The sequence below is a fragment of the Paramisgurnus dabryanus genome, chromosome 15, assembly GCF_030506205.2.
Source record: "Paramisgurnus dabryanus chromosome 15, PD_genome_1.1, whole genome shotgun sequence".
Taxonomy (NCBI): domain Eukaryota; kingdom Metazoa; phylum Chordata; class Actinopteri; order Cypriniformes; family Cobitidae; genus Paramisgurnus; species Paramisgurnus dabryanus.
Window position 1 is genome coordinate 29,078,513 of NC_133351.1, and position 18,233 is coordinate 29,096,745.

Below are 18,233 nucleotides of genomic sequence, written 5' to 3' on the forward strand. Positions count from 1 at the left end.
TAAAGTGACATCCTAATGCAAACAGCAAATCTAACCCCAAACCGAAGCGACAATTGTTTAAAAATAGAAAAAACAGTTGAGTCACCAATACGTGAAACTTACACGAAAAAGAATGTCGTGGCACGGGCACGTAAAATGGTGGAAATACGTGACAATGACACACAAAAATTAGCAAAATATTGCATGACTATTGCAACAAAATTTGTGAGATCATGTAGATCCAAAACAACAATAATGGCTTGTTGACTGTGTGCTGCAATTATGTGAAAATTAAATCATTTATAAACGCACATCGTTGTTGTGTAAACATAGCCTCACTTTAACTCTGAGCATCAACTAACTGTGAAAGATTGAATTTAACTTACAAAAGTCACTAAAATTACTTTTAACAGCATATGAGACAGAGTTCCACAGATTTAAAACCATATATAAACAACTGTACAAGTTATCAAGGCCACAATTATTTGATATGAAAGAAGGCAGTCAGTTAACCTGATGCTTGTTAAGTTCAGCCACCCGGCGGGTCCATTCCTCCTCTGTCATCTCCTCACCTCCATCCGTCTCTATAGCTGGGGTTTTCTCTGTGGAGAAAGTCACAGTAAACTCATTATTATTTTACAATAACAGGAAATTACAGTGCTTCTTAAGTAATTGGAAGTGTTTGTCTTTTAAACTTTCATCTCACCATCACAAGTCATGGCAGTGCAGACCCAGTTTCCACATGCGCAGACGCAACGGTTGCAGTCCACTTGGGTCTCGGCTCCATCCTCATAAGTTTCATCTTCCAGAGCGCATTCTGTTTTAATGCACAGACATTCATCATTTCCCATCCTACCCATAAATTACTAGCGTATTATGCATAAAGAATCCACATGCATATTTTTGTGTCCGGGGGTATTATGTACTATAAAAATAACTTGATACATTTATCATGTGTCACTTTGATCTATGAAACCTATTTAGTTTAAATATATTTTCAGAAATTTTTATGTTTGTTATTTCAAACTCGTAAAATGACAGATGGGGAAACTGTCCGTACAAATTAGCAGTTTGAGACAACTGTTAAATTATAATAATCTAAATAAGTTTATTTTATTTTCAAAACATTTCCTATAAACAGATTTCATGAATATCAGTAGTTGTTGGAATGTTAGGATATTTGAAAAACTTTTGTCCAACAATTTGGATGTTCTCAAATGTCAAGGTAGGACCACAGTCATGGGTCTTTTATTAAGAAGTTAACAAGTATAAACAGTAAACATGATATCATCCAGTGAACCCCAGCTGGTCTTTATGGCTGAATAAAAAGTTTGTAGATTTCTCCCAAACACTGAAAAAAATTCTACTTTAGTGTAATGAGAAGGCTTGTACACTTTAAAAAACTAGAAAAAAGCTATTTTATCAAACATATTTTATTTGTATTTAAAAAGTTTATTTATGAATTTGATATCACAGGCAAAAAAATTATACCAGCATCCAAGTATGTAAATTCTTTAAACTAATAATTAAAAAAATTATGAAACTATGAAACAAACAATGAGCATGACACAGGTAACGCATTAAAACGTATATTGCAAATAGACAATGATTAGTTGTACCATCTGACTTTTTTTGAAAGTACTATAATGGTATTCCTGAATAAAAACATCTGCATTACATCCATTTTAAAAAGTATTTTTTTAAATAAAAATAATTGTATTTTTAAAAATAAAAATAATGGTATTTTTAAAAATAAAAATAATTGTATTTTTTAAAATGAAAATAATTGTATTTTTTAAATTAAAAATAATTATATTTTTTTAATAAAAATTATTTTATTTTTAAAAATAAAAATAATTGTATTTTTAAAAATAAAAATAATTGTATTTTTAAAAATAAAAATAATTGTATTTTTAAAAATAAAAATAATTGTATTTTTAAAAATAAAAATAATTGTATTTTTAAAAATAAAAATAATTGTATTTTTAAAAATAAAAATAATGGTATTTTTAAAAATAAAAATAATTGTATTTTTTAAAATGAATATAATTGTATTTTTTAAATTAAAAATAATTATATTTTTTTAATAAAAATTATTTTATTTTTAAAAATAAAAATAATTGTATTTTTTAAAATAAAAATAATTGTATTTTTTTTTAAATAAAAATAATTGTATTTTAAAAAAAATAAAATAATTGTATTTTAAAAAATAAAAATAATTGTATTTTTTAAAATAAAAATAATTGTATTTTTTAAAATAAAAATAATTGTATTTTTTAAAATAAAAATAATTGTATTTTTTAAAATAAAAATAAAGATTGTTTTGTCATTCACCCACACAACAATTCTGCTGTTTTTATTCACTGAAGAGATAATCTATTATCCTTATACACTGTCAGAAAAAAGGTCCCTAACTGTCATTGGGATGGTACCCTTTCAAAAAGTACACATTTGCACCTAAATAGAAATCATATTAGTGTACTACAGTGTAATTAAATAATTACAATAATCATAAAAATATTAATAATTTGTAACATGTATAACTATATTGTTGTCTATTGTTGCGAACACATCACTTTAAGTTCACAAGGGGGAGATTATTTAAGTATATTTAAAAAAAACAATGTTTTTTATGAAGATATTTAGTTATTCCTTGATTATACTTGAACTCTCAAACCATAGTCATTTTATGTGAAAAGCATAGATGTCTGCAACTAAACTTACCTGTGACCTAGATTTTAACATTTAGCACAGGAACTTCCTATCATGTCATGTCTGTTTCTAAAGCTATCTAGAAGAAAATTATAAGTTATCTTCTTTATCTTCTTCATTTTTATCTTCCATTATCTTCTTCTTTAGCATGGACTGTTTATACTGATTGGCAGACCCATGTGTCTGTGTCTGAATGTGTACTGTGTAGTTCGATATGATGTCAGACGGATCCCTCCCACTGAACTTTCACCTACTTCTGCATGCTTTGCTCTTCAGCATGGAGCACATTCTGTCCAAGAGTGGAAAATCCCTGTTTGCTCTTATGTACTCTTTGCTTCCTAGAACCACAACTACATTTCGCATTTTGCAAGCGAGGAAATCAAATCAATTTGTTCAGACGATGCTGTCACCATCCAGTACATCTGTATCTGTTGCCAGAATAATAACTTAAGAGTTAATACAACGGCAAAAGACACAAAAGAGTAACATTTGTTTCTAAAAGCTTAGTTTTTAAAGCACTAATTTGTAATCTATGATTGTATCTAGTAAAAATATGTTAATAAAAAACATAATTTTTATGTGTTTTGCTGTTCAAACTAAAAAAAAATTTGCTGTGTTCCTCAAGTCCTATGCTGTCTTAATAAATAAATAAAGGACTTACTTTTCTCAGGTGGATTGAAGCCTGGTTTTAAACAGTTGAGGAATTCATCAAAGCTGAGTTTCCAGTCAGCATTCTCATCTGAGAGCTCAATAAGAGCATCCACACAAAGGCTCCTGAGAAATACATGCAGGCAATATCAAATATTTGATAAGTTATACAAAAAGAATGCATTATTCTGGTTTCACATTTACTTATTTTGTACAGTAGATGACAAATGTGTTCCCTACACTGTTAGAAACAATGGTCAAAAAAGCTGTCACTGGGGCAGTACTCTTTTATGTACCATTAGGTACAGATTTGGTGCCAATATGTATGCTTGAGATACCAATATGTACCTGTTTAGATGCCCTTATAAAAAGTATAGCCCCATTGACAGCTGTGGTACATATTTTGACCTTTTTCTGACCAAACCCATGAACTTTGTATTGCTTATGCAATGCTTTACCTACTGAGCTACAGGATCTGATGAGACATTGTTTTCATGGCATGCCAAATGATTTTAAAGGGAAACATATGACACAAGTCTTGTTTGTTATTTTAACAGATTATCTAGCAAGCCAGGAGACTGTATTTGCACTGTGAATGTTTGCCTGTTATAATCAATGTTTGTGAATGGGAATTTTCCAGGCACACAGATGGGCACAACACACTCTCATGACCTCTACATTGAAACAAACAGAAGGAACCTATTGATTTTTATACACTGACACAACTATCAAACATATGGTTCACCCCCAAAAAATAAAACTTGTGTATAACCTGAGCAGGCGGTTGTTCTCCTCTTCAGCATAAGAGTTCATCTGAACAGCGGTGTCATTGTGTTGGATGAACTTGAGCAGCTCGGCAGAATCCATCTGAGAGTCGCCATTATCATAATTCTACACAAAAGCAAAACAGCATATTTAAAACATTGAAATATATTGCCATTATTGTTAAGATCAGTGGATCCCAACCTGGGGGCCGGGCTGGACCCCTATTGGGGGCGCCAGAGTTCACAGGGTGGTATGGGATCTGATATGCAAAAATGTTACACTAATAATTTGAACATATATTTTAAAAAGTTTTTTAACAATCACATGCTTAAAATGCCAAGATAAGGTATAAAATAGTTGCATAAAATAGTAGTTTACATTTTGCTCGCTCCATCTCAACTTAAAAGCAAAATCAAATGGAAAGATAGATGTAGAGGGTTGGAGGGCTCAGGTTGTCATACATTGACTTAGGGGGCACGCAAGGCAAAAAGGGTTGGAACTTTTGGTTTAGATCAACAATACCTTCTGTTAGTTGGTACTAGAATAGCATCCAAAACAGTACAAGTGCTTAACCATTAGAAAATATTGATTTTCAAGCTAAGAAGATCAAACTAAATTTTATCTAAATCCTGTTAATATTTGAAGCAATATACACATAGAATAAATAAATTTATTAATAGAAGGTTTCAGCAGTACAAACATAACTTCCGGTAAACTCCGCTTAGAATACATAACAACAAAGTCCTTTTAGAGTAGTTTATTTCTAATAACAAGCAAAATAAATAACAAGTATATTACCTTTGTTCAAATCATAGCTAAAGCGTATAAATAAGCTAACGTTACTGTGTAAAATGTGAACTATATAATGTATGCAATATTAACTACAGATCGGCTGCCAAACGTCCCATCAAATAGCAAATTAGTTATTTTCGATGAGGTATTTGTTTAAGAGTTCAGTTTAGCAACTAGTCAGACCATTAAACAAACAGAGACCGGATGTTAAGTTTCGCTCAAAATGCATAATCGCGTCACCGCATATGCGTCCGATGAAACCGTCTACACACATTGTGAGCAACAGGGCTGCAAGAAAATCTAATTTTGCCTCAGTTTAAGTTGGCTTTGGACTAAATGCTGATTTGTAGTTTTTCCTAAAAAACCTTTGGTAACATGTTAAAGGGTTGAAGGTTGAAATTGACTAATGCAAGCAATGCGTCAACACTACAATTAGTGTAGAAATCGAATTCATTGAATAAGCTATCCTGCCACGCTGTAAAAAAAGGGGTAAATGATCTAGTTCTTAGTTTAATCTTATCTCAGCAGTCTGTCAGGAGACTATACTGCCTGGTCCAGCGATCACTTCTCATTAACTGTTCATGACTTTGTTAAAAATCTAGGCTTTGTCCTCCCACACACATCTAATAACTTCATTAAAAGGTGAACTCTGTCATTCACTCATACTGCAGTTGTCTATACTAATACAATTACAAATAGATGGAAATCAAATTTGCTGGCATTAAACATATTTAAAAGATATAAGTTAATCATTGTTGTAAAACCAAAGTAACATTAAAATTATATTTGTCTTAATATAGTAACTATACTCTAACCATGTTGTTTCTGCTAAACCTATGGCAATATATGTATATATAGTCATTTATCTGCTAAAACATGGTTACAACAGTTTTACTATGTTAACAACGGGGCTAAGAGTTTTTAAATGGTAAAGATATAAATTAAAACTACATTAAGACTTAAAACAAGTCGGAGCTAATGATGTGGTGGACTGTGCTGCAACATATGGTGCAGATGGACTTCCGGCGACCCAAGTTCGAATCCTGGAACAAGGTCCTATGCCAATCCCATACCCCTCTCTCCACCCTGTACATTCCTGTTGTCTCTCACATACTGTCTATCAAATAAAAGCAAAATGGCCATTTCTGTGGATCCATTTCTAAAAGTCTTATTCTTTAGCTTTCTTAGCTTCACACACAGCAGCTATACCACTGAAACAAACTGATCCATCAAAACGTTAAACTGATCAAACTGCTGCTGTGCATGCATAACTCAAGTTTTAGTTGTCTTTCACATGTATAAGGTGGCTATCAGAAAAATGTTGCACTGTAACCTGAAGACACTTTGAAGGGCAGCAGGAGATCACTGATATTATATCCCGGCAGCTAAAGGGACAAGATCAGAGTAATCCTCTGGCGCCATAACACATGTCTATTGTTTCACTCAAAAAGAACTGAATACACTGAAACGGATATCAGTGGATCTTCACATGTAAAACAATCAGATTTTATGTTTAAAAGAATAAATAATTGCAGTTAATACATCATGTGCTAGCTGTCTAGGGGCTGTCTAGGTAAATTTTGCACCTAAATAGTGCATATACAGTAGTACCTCAAAGTAGGGATGCACCGATACTGATACTGGTATCGGGTATCGGCCTCGATACCACATTTTCTAAAGTACTCGTACTCGTTAAAAGTCCCCCGATAGCTGGAATCGATACCACGGTCTCGGAAATGTCTATGTTTGAGCAGCGTGTAAGGGGTTAATGCCTCTTGTGTTGTCCAAAGAGGCAGAGTTTACAACAAACTAGAAAACTAGTCCTTTGTTTTTGTTTTTTTTGTTAAATTATATTACTAAAGCTGTTACCTGTAAATTTAAATCATGTTTTTATTAAGTACTTGGTATCGGTATCGGCAAGTACTGAAATGCAAGTACTCGGACTCGTATTCCAAAAAAGTGGTATCGGTGCATCCGTACCTCAAAGGTACATATTAGTACTAAATGTGTACATATCTGTGGTTGTTGGTACATACTGTATTAGGACCTTATTAAAGGTTACTGCCCCATTGACGCTTGGGACCATTTTTTCTGACAGTGTATCGTGTGTGTATCAGGCTTTAAAGCAGATGTTCTGAGCTATGAATTTATTATATTATATAATTATAAATGAATGAATTAAAACAGTGCACACACCTTGAAGTACTTGAGAAGGATATCAGTAAAGTTTGAACCCTTAGTGAACCAGCCATCTGGAACAACCTCCATCTGCAGCCAGTCGATCACACGTCTGCGCAGCTCATTACGATCAGCAACGTAACACACAACTTCATTGACAACAAACAACACATAAATAATTTCTCACATTTTAGATAACTCAGACCATTGTCAGAATCACATATCAGTTATGTCATAAGGTGATGCGAAGTTTGGCTGATAAATGTAAAAAGCAAAGCTATCTGCTATCTGTATTAACTAATATCTGTATTGTACAGCCTAAGATAAAAGGCATAAGAAGATAGAAAAGTTGTCACTTGTACCTCAAAGGTACATATCTGTATCTAAATGGTACATATAAGGACCTTCTTAAAAGGTACCGTCCTAGTGACAACTTTTGTACCTTTTTTCTGAGAGTAGGTGACAAGATAAAGAAGAAAATGTGACCCTGCCTGTAAAAACCCAACTAAAGTCTTTTTATGATTTACGTTTTCTACATAAAATCATCTTACATGATGTAAAGAACATTCTGTAAAATTATAACATTGATATCTTTAATATTGACTAGAGTAAGGTCATGTCAAAGATTGACATTAAAGTAAAAACAAATTTTGATGTTCCAAATCTCATTATTAGATTATGAGATTTCACAGACGGGTCACAAAATTTTAAGTATTTGCACCACCAATTTCTTAAGAAGCGTGTCTTGATGGACTTTTGGAGGCTATGCAATTTAAAGCAATTTTAAATAGAATAGATGGAGGATAAAATAGAATTGTAACCTATGATTTTTATACTCCAAACTAATTGAAAGTCTGTGTGAAGTCTGATATTAAATGTGTTATCAGTTTGTAGTAAGAAAAATGTAATGTAAAGTTATCAGTAAGTAAGTTATCAAAAACAGGCAGGATTCTCTGCTCTCAAACACTGGTGCTCCATCTGAAATCGTATACTGTGACAGTAGGTACCGAATTAGATGAAGTACCTACTCATCGACCAATAAAACAGTATGTTCTGTATAGTATGAATATGGATAGTATGAATGAATTCGGACGTACTACATTCGCCATGTTAATACATCACATGACATATGTCGTGATAAGTTATTTTTCAGACGGTTTTCCACTTTCAAATAATGCTACAAACTGAATGGATGAGAGTGTTAGGGGCGGGGCCATGATTGGTGGCTCCACTGCATCATCATCGAGCCACCGTTTTAGCCCCGCCCAAATAATCCTGAACATTTTTAACTGTGTAACTCCACAATTCAGTACTACATAGTTCACAGACTTTGTAACATGTTTCAGCAATACATTACTAACATTTGTAATGCGTTTATAAACAATTATCTGAAATGACTTTACACAGACTTTAATCAACGTTCAAAGTAAATTCATTCTACTGTATCTAAGTTATGTAGCTGCACTGTATATATTTATACACGATACCTCATAAAAGAGTATATTGGTTATTAACTTAAAGCTAATGAATACAGCAGGCAGATAAAGCATGGCTTTGTGCCCTCTGCCATAATGAGACTCACCTGGACTGGCTGCAGCCTTCTCCTGTTTCTTCTCTGTAAGAAGCAAAGATAAGAACGTAAGTGCAGAGTTGTTTTTGGTTATCAGTTAAGCACCTCTTCTCATAAAACACAGATATGAAGTTATCGTCTCGTATTAAACCACGTCATAATACAGCATAAGCAGAGGTGAGAACAGTCTGATATCTGCCTGTGACCTTGATTTGACCATATTTAACAAGTTTACGCTCCAGATCTCTGCTGAGATTCTACAAAAAGTTTATCAGGTAAATGTTACAGAACTTGTTCCACTAATTTCCAGCAAGCAATTTTGCGTTTAAAAAACATTTAATAGCCATCAAAAAACACAGCACAGACATTTTATGTGTGTATATGCCTATAACTGTCCAACTGCATCTTATTGCTTTTTAACTGCACACACCTTTGCAGTGTCCATCATGGGCCACTTGGATCTTGAGTCCAGTGAGGCAGGCATCACGGTGTAGCTCGCAATGGTTGCGATAAGTCTTTCCATTACTGCCGCATACAGAGCGCTTATGGGGCTTACATTGCTGTAGAAGAGAGTGTGAAAAATAATACATGCTGTTGAAAATTGCAACATTGTCTTGCAATTTACATTGCCAGATGTTTTTATCTAATGCCACCTATAGCGCATTTGCGTTTATCAGCCCTTGTATAGTCTAGGAATCAAACCAATGACCCTGGATTTGCTAATGCTATGCTCTACCAGTTAAGGTACAGGGACACATATGTAACAAACTCTGATCTGTACTACATTATGTAATTGAAACAAAACATAAGTAAGTGAGGGTTTTTAAAGCATTAAACTGAGAGGGCATTGCTGGTTTAAAGATCCACAGCGTTGACATAATTACTACTGAAACAGGAAGTTAAATCCCGTTTAAAATATCAATTACTGTTAAGTTTACCTTACAGGCTCCAATCTGATGAGAAGCTAAAGTGCAGAATGATATCATGAAAATCATGTTTTTTGAGCACATTATGTTAATATATTCATACTTTTGTTTTTGTGTAGCTGTTTCTTTTTGCCCTTTTGTTTAGATGCTATTAGGTGTGTTTAATAACTAACAGGTGGATGGTGCCAGAGTACCAAAAGAGCGATTTGAAATCAGACATCTCCATGATTTCACAAATCGCTCTTGCTGTAATTTGATGTCATCAGCCTTTCGGTTTTGCGCCGCCGCATGAAATCGAATACAACTAGACATCATTATGGTGCTATCTGGGCAATTTAATTCAAATGTCAAACTTACCATGAGAAGTAAACGTTTTATCCAATGTTTTTAACCATACCTAGATGTCAATATCTGATGGTTTAAATACCCATGCAAAGTCTTGGTTTAATTTTATATATCATTTTTTCCCCGTAGTTTAAAAAGTGCAAGTTTCAAATTTGTCATGTCCATAACGGAAAAATGTCACAACCATAACGTATTTTTTTTTTTCATAAATGCGCATACAATTTAAAAAAAAATATTAAATGTTCTTTGAAGAGACGTGCCTATTCCATTTATTGCATATTATTGCTTCTGGTTTATGCATTTTAAATCGCAAAATTCCTACAATGTATGTTGTCTCCCAAAAACTTTTTTCTGTACATTTGATTGCTTGCAAGTCACTAATTTCTTTAAAACAGTAATATTAACATTTATTTAAATTAAATTCAAATATATTTAAATAAAAGACTCACCTCAATACACAGACAGCTGGGCTCTCCCTTCTCATTCACCGCACATTCTCTTCCAGCACCACAGAAAACATTAGCACACACCTTTGATTTGCTCTGTGTCTCCTGTTGACAAACACACAAAAATGCATAGAAATAATCAACAATACAAATAAACAGCTGGACCACTGCAAATATGTACTGAACTGAACAGATCAAAGTATGTTTGTGCACCTATAAATAATCACTACAGTACCAGAAGGCATTACATATTTCCCAAAACCACTGAATAAATAAAAATAATATTTTTTTTTAAATTTGGGAACCTTTAAAATAGTTTGCATTAATGTTTATGTTTTTATTGAAATTAGCATGTAGTTAATTACGTACAAAGCAAACTTAGTAAATGCATCATCTTATATCGAAAACCTCTACAGAGAATTGAACTGAAAACTGCTTGTACAAGATGGTTGGTGGTTATACGTTTCCATTTTAAATCGATCATGAAACTAGGTCTGAATCTATATTAAAAACAACACACTTGCGGGCACACACATACACACACAAACACAGTGTCTGGGGACTGAAGATTGATAACTCTCTCTATATTCGGTCAAACTCTCTCCACTTTCTAAACACTCCAGAGAGTTTCTGCCACCGGTTACCCTGACAACTAGAGGCTCTCCTTGAAAACTGCTGCAATTTGGAACAGCAACCTTTCATCCTATAACAAATGTGTGACCCTTGAGGGTACAAATGCATAGGAATGTGACTAATAGGCTAAAAAAATGACACAATAACACAATGGAGGTTACAGACTTACAAGTCTAAAAATTGCACTTGGAATGTTTTGTGTATTATTCGATGTACTGTTAAACAGACTTTAGGATTTATGCTTATTTGTTTAATCCAAGAACATACAAGGACTCTTTTAATTCTGCCAACAAACTGGAATTTCTGAATGACCTGAGGTCGGAATTAAGCTGAATTTAAGTGAAAGTATTTGATGAACATATATAATACGTTCAGTTTCAGCCATTATCTCATTTTTGACAAAAATGGCAATTAGAGGCTTTTGCATCTGAATTCCACAAGTACTGTGCATAAAGTTTTCACATTAGTTAAAATGTAAATTTTTTTAATAATTTTATTTCAATAATAATACAGTATTTGTTGGCCAAAAAAAAAAATAGTTTGATATTTTATTTTAAGTTAACTTACACACTGTAAAAAAACTTTGCTGCCTTAAAATTTTTTGTTAAATCAACTCAGATTTACAAGTCATGTCAACAGAGATGAGTTGTCACAACTTATAAAATATAGTTGAGAAAAGTCAATTTAATTTTATAAGTTATAACAACTCAACTGTAGTTATAACAACTAATCTCTAGTCAAGATAAATAATAGTAAGTTGAAATGACTTGTAAATCCTAGTTGATTCAACAAAAAAATTTAAGGCAGCAAAGTATTTTTTACAGTGCATTTAAACCGTTTCATGTCTGTTGTCATATCAGCAGTGGAGCCTATGATAGGCTGTTTAAACAACTTCAAAAATTGCTGGCAAGCCTGTCATTAATTTTTAAGTCATATCAATGTGTTTCGATTGTTAAAAAAGTAGAATCAGAAGAATGAAAGTTTGTTACTCTTTTCTACCACCAGATGGAGCAATGTTATCATGTTTGATTAACTTTACTTCATTATAGTACACAAGTTGGGTGTTGTACAGTATATTCCAAAAACAGCAAATGGAGCAGATCTTAAGATTCTCAATTAATAACGGTGCAAACTCTGTCTATACATTACTCACTATAAACTTTCTTTACGTTCTCTTAACTCTCCATCTAACCATACTTTCAAATGTTTCCATGCCCATTATCAGATATATTTGATGTATGTGTAAGTGAAATATGCCTCACATCTTACATAAAAATGTAAGTAACTTTCTCTTTACTTTATCCCGTTTTCTTTTGCCCCCCTCCCCACCCTCCTTTTTTTGTGTTCCTCTTAACATTCCCCTGCAATTGGACCCCAGTCTACACACCAAAGCAACAGTCATGTGAATAGAGAGCTGGCCAATCACATGCTGCCAAGTTTTCCCTGAAGAGTAACGATTTAAGAGTTTCCTGAAATACCCCTCCTGCTCCTCCGTAACCTTCCTTTCATCTTACCACACTACACTACACTGTGTGTGTGTGTGTGTGTGTGTGTGTGTGTGTGTGTGTGTGTGTGTGTGTGTGTGTGTGTGTGTGTACCTGGTAATTATCACACCAATTTCCCCACAAAGATAGAAATACCAGTGAATTTGTGACCCCGTGGGGACATTTTGAGGTCCCCATAAGGAAACAAGCTTATGAATCAAACAGAATGATGATTATTGAAAATCTAAGATTTTCTGTGATGGTTGGGGTTAGGGGAAGGGAATAGGATATACAGTTTGTACAGTATAAAATGAATTACGTCTATGTGTGTGTGTGTATCAAGAAGAGTGTCGTCACATCTGAAATCTTGCCCGTTCGTTCCTTTCCCATGAATGTGGTTGTTGGTTACACCCGTCTTACTTGCACACATGCACAGAAACACAGACTGCTATATCACAAATAGCCAAGACAACTTTGCAGGGCTATTCAATTCCTGTCCCGATGGGCCGGTGTCCCACAGAGTTTACCAAAACCAACAAACCTGAAGAAGCTTATCGAGTCCACAAAATGATTTGAAAATATACAGGCAGGTGTGTTTGATTAGGGTTTGAACTAAATTCTGTGGGACACCGACCCTCCAGGACCGGAATTGAAAAGCCCTGAGATATTGAAACAACAAAAATTTCATAAATGTAAATATATGTCAATATGCAAATAGCATTTTTTATTTTAATACTTTGAAGAAGTTACATATGAAAGTTTTAGGATGATGGAGATAGCTGAGCTAGTAAGACGTAAGTGATGCTTTCTTTTTCCATAAAGAATGTGAAACGTATGTTGGTTATGCAAGGAATAATTGAAGACGGGCCATTGAATAATAAGAAAATAATGCACACCCAAGGTGGTAATGCAGCACGACGTGAAGCATTATCATAGTGCATAACATATACCGCATATTTTATACTTTCCAAGTTATGCATAAGCCAGCTTTCCAGGGAGAGATTTCCTTTCCTAAGGGGTGGCTTTCTGGTTGACAGAAATACAAATATGTCTGTAAACACTCACAGTTATATTTCAATAAGATAAACATTAAAAAAGGCCTATTATCAGTCAATGCCAGTCTATTTTTCAACAGATCAACAGTTTCTTTTCATGATCACCTTTGTTGAAGGTCATCAGAGGACTTGCTGACACAATTCAGCCACATTAAAAGTTTATGGGATACTTTTTGTTTTGAGTGCAATTGTGGAGCAGAGGTGCATTAAATGAAAGAGAACAAAACTAAGCCTCATGCATAAATAAATCTCTGCTACAGAGTACCTGACATTTAAACAAATTAATGTTGTAGCACACTTTAGCTAAATCAAATCAAAATGCAGATATGTTTCCATGACAACTGGGCACAAGACTGGGCTGTGTACTAAAGATTAAAAGAGAAATGGAGTTAAGAATATAAGCCTTGAGGTGAACTATGACCTTTAAAACTGCATAGAATCATGCTGCAAGGCATTTTGGTTTAAAAAAATGACATAATTATATATTTTCCTTAAGATAAATTATCTTTATATTCAGACAGTCCATTCCTTGACCTTCTATTGAGCAAATATTGGGTGCCTTTGGGCAAGCCCTAATTGCATTGGATGGACAACTTCCAGGTGTAACATATGGGACTAAAGGGCATACTGAGCTTTAAAGGGCCCATTTTACAAGACGTCTCGGGTGTGCCCAAAATTAGTATGCGAAGTTTCAGCTCAAAATACCCCACAGATCATTTGTTATAGCATGTCCAAAATGCCCCCATTTGGGCAGAAGCGTTGTCTCAAAGTCCACTTGAAAGGGGGATATTCTTTTTAACGTCTGACTTTTTCACTTCTTTTTTTGCTCAAACAGCAAAGTTACACTTAAGCCGAAAGTGTGAATAAAAGTGAACAACTATAAAAGGAGCCATTTTAAGGGACACTCCATTTTTGGAAAACAGGCTCATTTTCCAGATCCCCTAGAATTAAACATTTCAGTTTTACCGTTTTGGAATCCATTCAGCTGATCTTCAGGTCTGGCGGTTCCACTTTTAGCATAGCTTAGCATAATCCATTGAATCTGATTAGACCATTAGCAACGCGCCTAAAAAAAAATACCAAAGAGTTTCTATTTAAAACTTGACTCTTCTGTAGTTACATTGAAAAGTTGCGATTTTCTAGGCCAATATGACTAGGACTATACTCTCATTCCGGCATTATAATTAAGGACTTTGCTGCCGTAATATGGCTTCAGCAGGCGCAATGATATTACACAGCGCCCGAAAATAGACCCTTGGTAACTTTCAATAGCAGGGGATTGTTTTCGAGCGCTTCGTAATATCATTGTGCCTGCTGCAGCCATGTTACATCAGCAAAGCCCTTGATTATTACGCCAGAATGAGAGTATAGTTCCATATCTGCCTATAAAATCGCTTTTAATTTTCCGTTGGTCTTAATACACAATGTAACTACAGAAGAGTCAAGTTTTAAATAGAAAAAATATTGAAACTCTTTGGTCATTTTTGAGCGCGATCCTAATGTTCTAATCAGATGCAATGGATTATGCTAAGCTATGCTAAAAGTGGTACCACCAGACCCGAAGATCGGGTGGATGGATTCCAAAATGGTAAAAATGTTTGACTCTAGGGATCTTGAAAATGAGCCTATTGTCAAAAAATGGAGTGTCCCTTTAAAATCTCCCACACGCAAATTACGCTAGTGGGGCTGGATAATATTGTGAGTGCTGGCAGCCTAGGGACAGCAACATTCAAGCCGGTGGCATGAAAACACCAGCCGTCATGGCCTTAAAAACAGCCTGGCCCACTGGTAAAGTTCCCAAGGATTTGTAAAACAGAAATTCTAAATATTTGGCTGGTCATTTGTCATTGTCGCCCAGGCCGGTATTGGCCATATTGGCCGACAATGACAAGTGACCAGCCAAATATTTAGAATTTCTCTGGATTTACAAATCCTTGGGAACTTTTGGGATTATGTAAGTACCCAACTGCATGAAACACAGCGCATGTGGTTTTGGGATATATTATTACAATAATCTTACATACTGTGGCTTAGGGCTGTGACGGTGGCAGTATTTTACCACCTCGATGGTAATGCACCAATTCACAGCGGTAATGCGGTGGTTATAGAATGTGTGTGGGGGAGTACGTGTAAATGAGAAACGAGAAACTGTTATTTGTTTCTTAAAAACATGCATGCCCCTTGTGAGAACCACCAATCAGAGAGGCTCACAATTTTCAAAAGCATTTTTGATTAAAATGAAGCATATGTTCATGGCCATTTCGGTGGTTGCTCGAGCCGAGGCACAAGATCGGCGCCTAAGTACAAGTTCATTGTAGCACTTCCACCCGTGAAACAACACACGGTTTAAGTGAGGATCCTTATTGGGGTTATAATGTTTCCAGCCGCGCTAAAAATGCATTCTGATGGTGTACTGGTAGTGCAGATTGATACTTGTTTGCAACCTTGACCAAGAGAGAATATCTTTCCTCATTGTTCCGCCCCAAGGCAGCGGGGTCATCACTGATATCAGTTGCCTCCCCTTGCAAATAGCGCACTTAACTCTACGTCTGCTAGCCATTAGCATTCACACGAACTTGAATACATCTCACTAGGCGAGATGATACTTGATAATTTTTCATAGTTTGTGATGTGCACACCATCATGGGTTGCCTTTCTCTTCTTTTCATACAATTAGTAGACACTTTTTCTCTTGCGAACCTCAGACATTTTGAAAAAACACGATGAGAATGCGATCTTCAATTAATGGCTGAAACCGTAGACCACCACACATATTCACCTGTGCAGAAAGCGAACCTAGGCAACATTATCTGAAACGTACAAAGGCCTTAAGTCAACATATCACCAGAATGATTGACAACTGGGATGACCAATAGTCTTGATGATCCACCCTTAACTCTTTCGCCACCAGCGTTTTTAAAAAAAAGTTGCCAGCCAGCACGAGCGTTTTTCATGATTTTCACAAAAGTTTAATGCCTTCCAGAAAATGTTCTTCTTTAAATATATAAACATACAATATACCAAATGAAAGAACAGACCCTCTGCTTTCAAAAAAAAAAAAACCGTTTCATCCTACCTTCAGTAGTTCTTTTGTGATCAGCTTTTGAATATGGGGAGGTTTCTGCAAAAACGCCACATTTTGAGCAAAAAGCAGAGATAATTCAATTTTTGTGACAGACTTTTCATAAAGATCCCATTCAGAGTGATCTTTAAAAAAGACAAGGACATGCAGCCGCTTGCCATAGGGCAATACTTCCGGGTTAAAAAAGTTGCGGAAGGCCACCTGGTGGATAATAGTGGTACTGCGGAAAGCCGGAAATACTCGTCATTGGCAGGGATGTGTTTTCTCTTGATTGACGAGATATCTCGTCAATGGCGGCGAAAGAGTTAAAAGAAAATTTTCTGCTATACCTTTAACTTTAAAATATTAGTAAACACAACTATTTTTTTCAACTTTTTTTAGTCAACTAATATTAGTTATTAGTTAAAAAATATAAGTTGAATGATCTTAAAATTCTAAGGCAACCAGGTAACTTACTTTTTTAAGTTGAACCAACAAATCTGTTTTTACAGTGTACTTACACAGGTTCTTCAAAGATGCATATTGCTACCGTAAAGGCCCATATTTAAATGTATAATTTTCTATTATAAAATATACCAGCAACGTCTGTACCCCTATTTCTGAAAGTGTACTTAGTGAACTACTTTACAGGAATAAGGATTTCTTCTTTAGACATAATCTACAGTTTAAAAAGTAATAATTTAAACATTACTCATAAATGTATGTAAAGCTGCTTAGCAACAACGTATACTGTGAAAAGTGCTATACAAATAATATGGATCAGAATGTAATACTTGTCCCTGAACATCTCTGGAAACACTGACCCCCCCTCTCTTTCTCTCTCTGACATACACACATACATGAAAAATCTGAGCAGCGTTGCTGTTGTTTATCCTGCTGGCTGTTCTGGCAGACCGAGGGCTGGGTTGATCACCGGGGAGAGGAACACAAGACAGAGAGAAAACATCTCTTATGTACATGAGTAATGAATTTGGGGTTGTGTCTGCTGCTGAAATCATGACCACAAAAAAGTATGGCCATTCTTTTAACTGTATCCCATTTGCTATTGCATACTAATGTACTTCCATGGGTTAAATTGCATATCACATCACTAAAAGGACATCTTCCCACTATGATTGCTAATATGTTGTTCTTTTTCACAATGAATTTTTTGCTAGGGTTTTTCACTACTCTACTACTGTTCCTGTCATTTTGGAGAATACTGCGGTGGAGAATGTGTCAAGTATGAACGCCTATCAGTGGAAATAATGTGTGAGCGCTGTCTGAGATGGTTTGTGCCAGAGTGAATTTGTAATACATTTGTTAGGCGCACAGCTTCGTGTAAGACAGCATCACTAGTGGGTAAAGCGGAGTGAGATGCATTTTACATAATATGTATCCGTTGTTCAGATTGGGCCATTTTCTGGCGGACATTTCTAAAGGAGGAATTTCTATGAAACTGAGATGGTCAGAATGTCTAGCAATTTTTGTATGTTTGTGAATGCAGGTAAAACTTATTTTCATTATCTGTCCCCTTTAAATCACATTGTTATCACGAACATGCACACATATGCAAATCAAAGTTAGCTAAAACTTTCAAATGCAAAACTTTGCTGTTGAAAGTTTGATCAAGTTTCTG

General features: G+C 34.8%; 1 protein-coding gene across 1 annotated transcript in view; it reads right to left on the bottom strand.

The window, feature by feature from the left end:
- fstl1b (follistatin-like 1b) overlaps positions 1-18,233 on the bottom strand; it is a 43,132-nt gene that overhangs the window by 2,852 nt on the left and 22,047 nt on the right. The window contains exons 3-10 of the mRNA XM_065292981.1: positions 10,365-10,466; positions 9,075-9,204; positions 8,657-8,689; positions 7,093-7,223; positions 4,112-4,230; positions 3,353-3,465; positions 686-796; positions 493-581 (exon numbers count right to left, since the gene is read on the bottom strand). Of these exons, the coding sequence (XP_065149053.1) occupies positions 493-581; positions 686-796; positions 3,353-3,465; positions 4,112-4,230; positions 7,093-7,223; positions 8,657-8,689; positions 9,075-9,204; positions 10,365-10,466 (828 nt within the window). The remainder of the gene's footprint in view (positions 1-492; positions 582-685; positions 797-3,352; positions 3,466-4,111; positions 4,231-7,092; positions 7,224-8,656; positions 8,690-9,074; positions 9,205-10,364; positions 10,467-18,233) is intronic.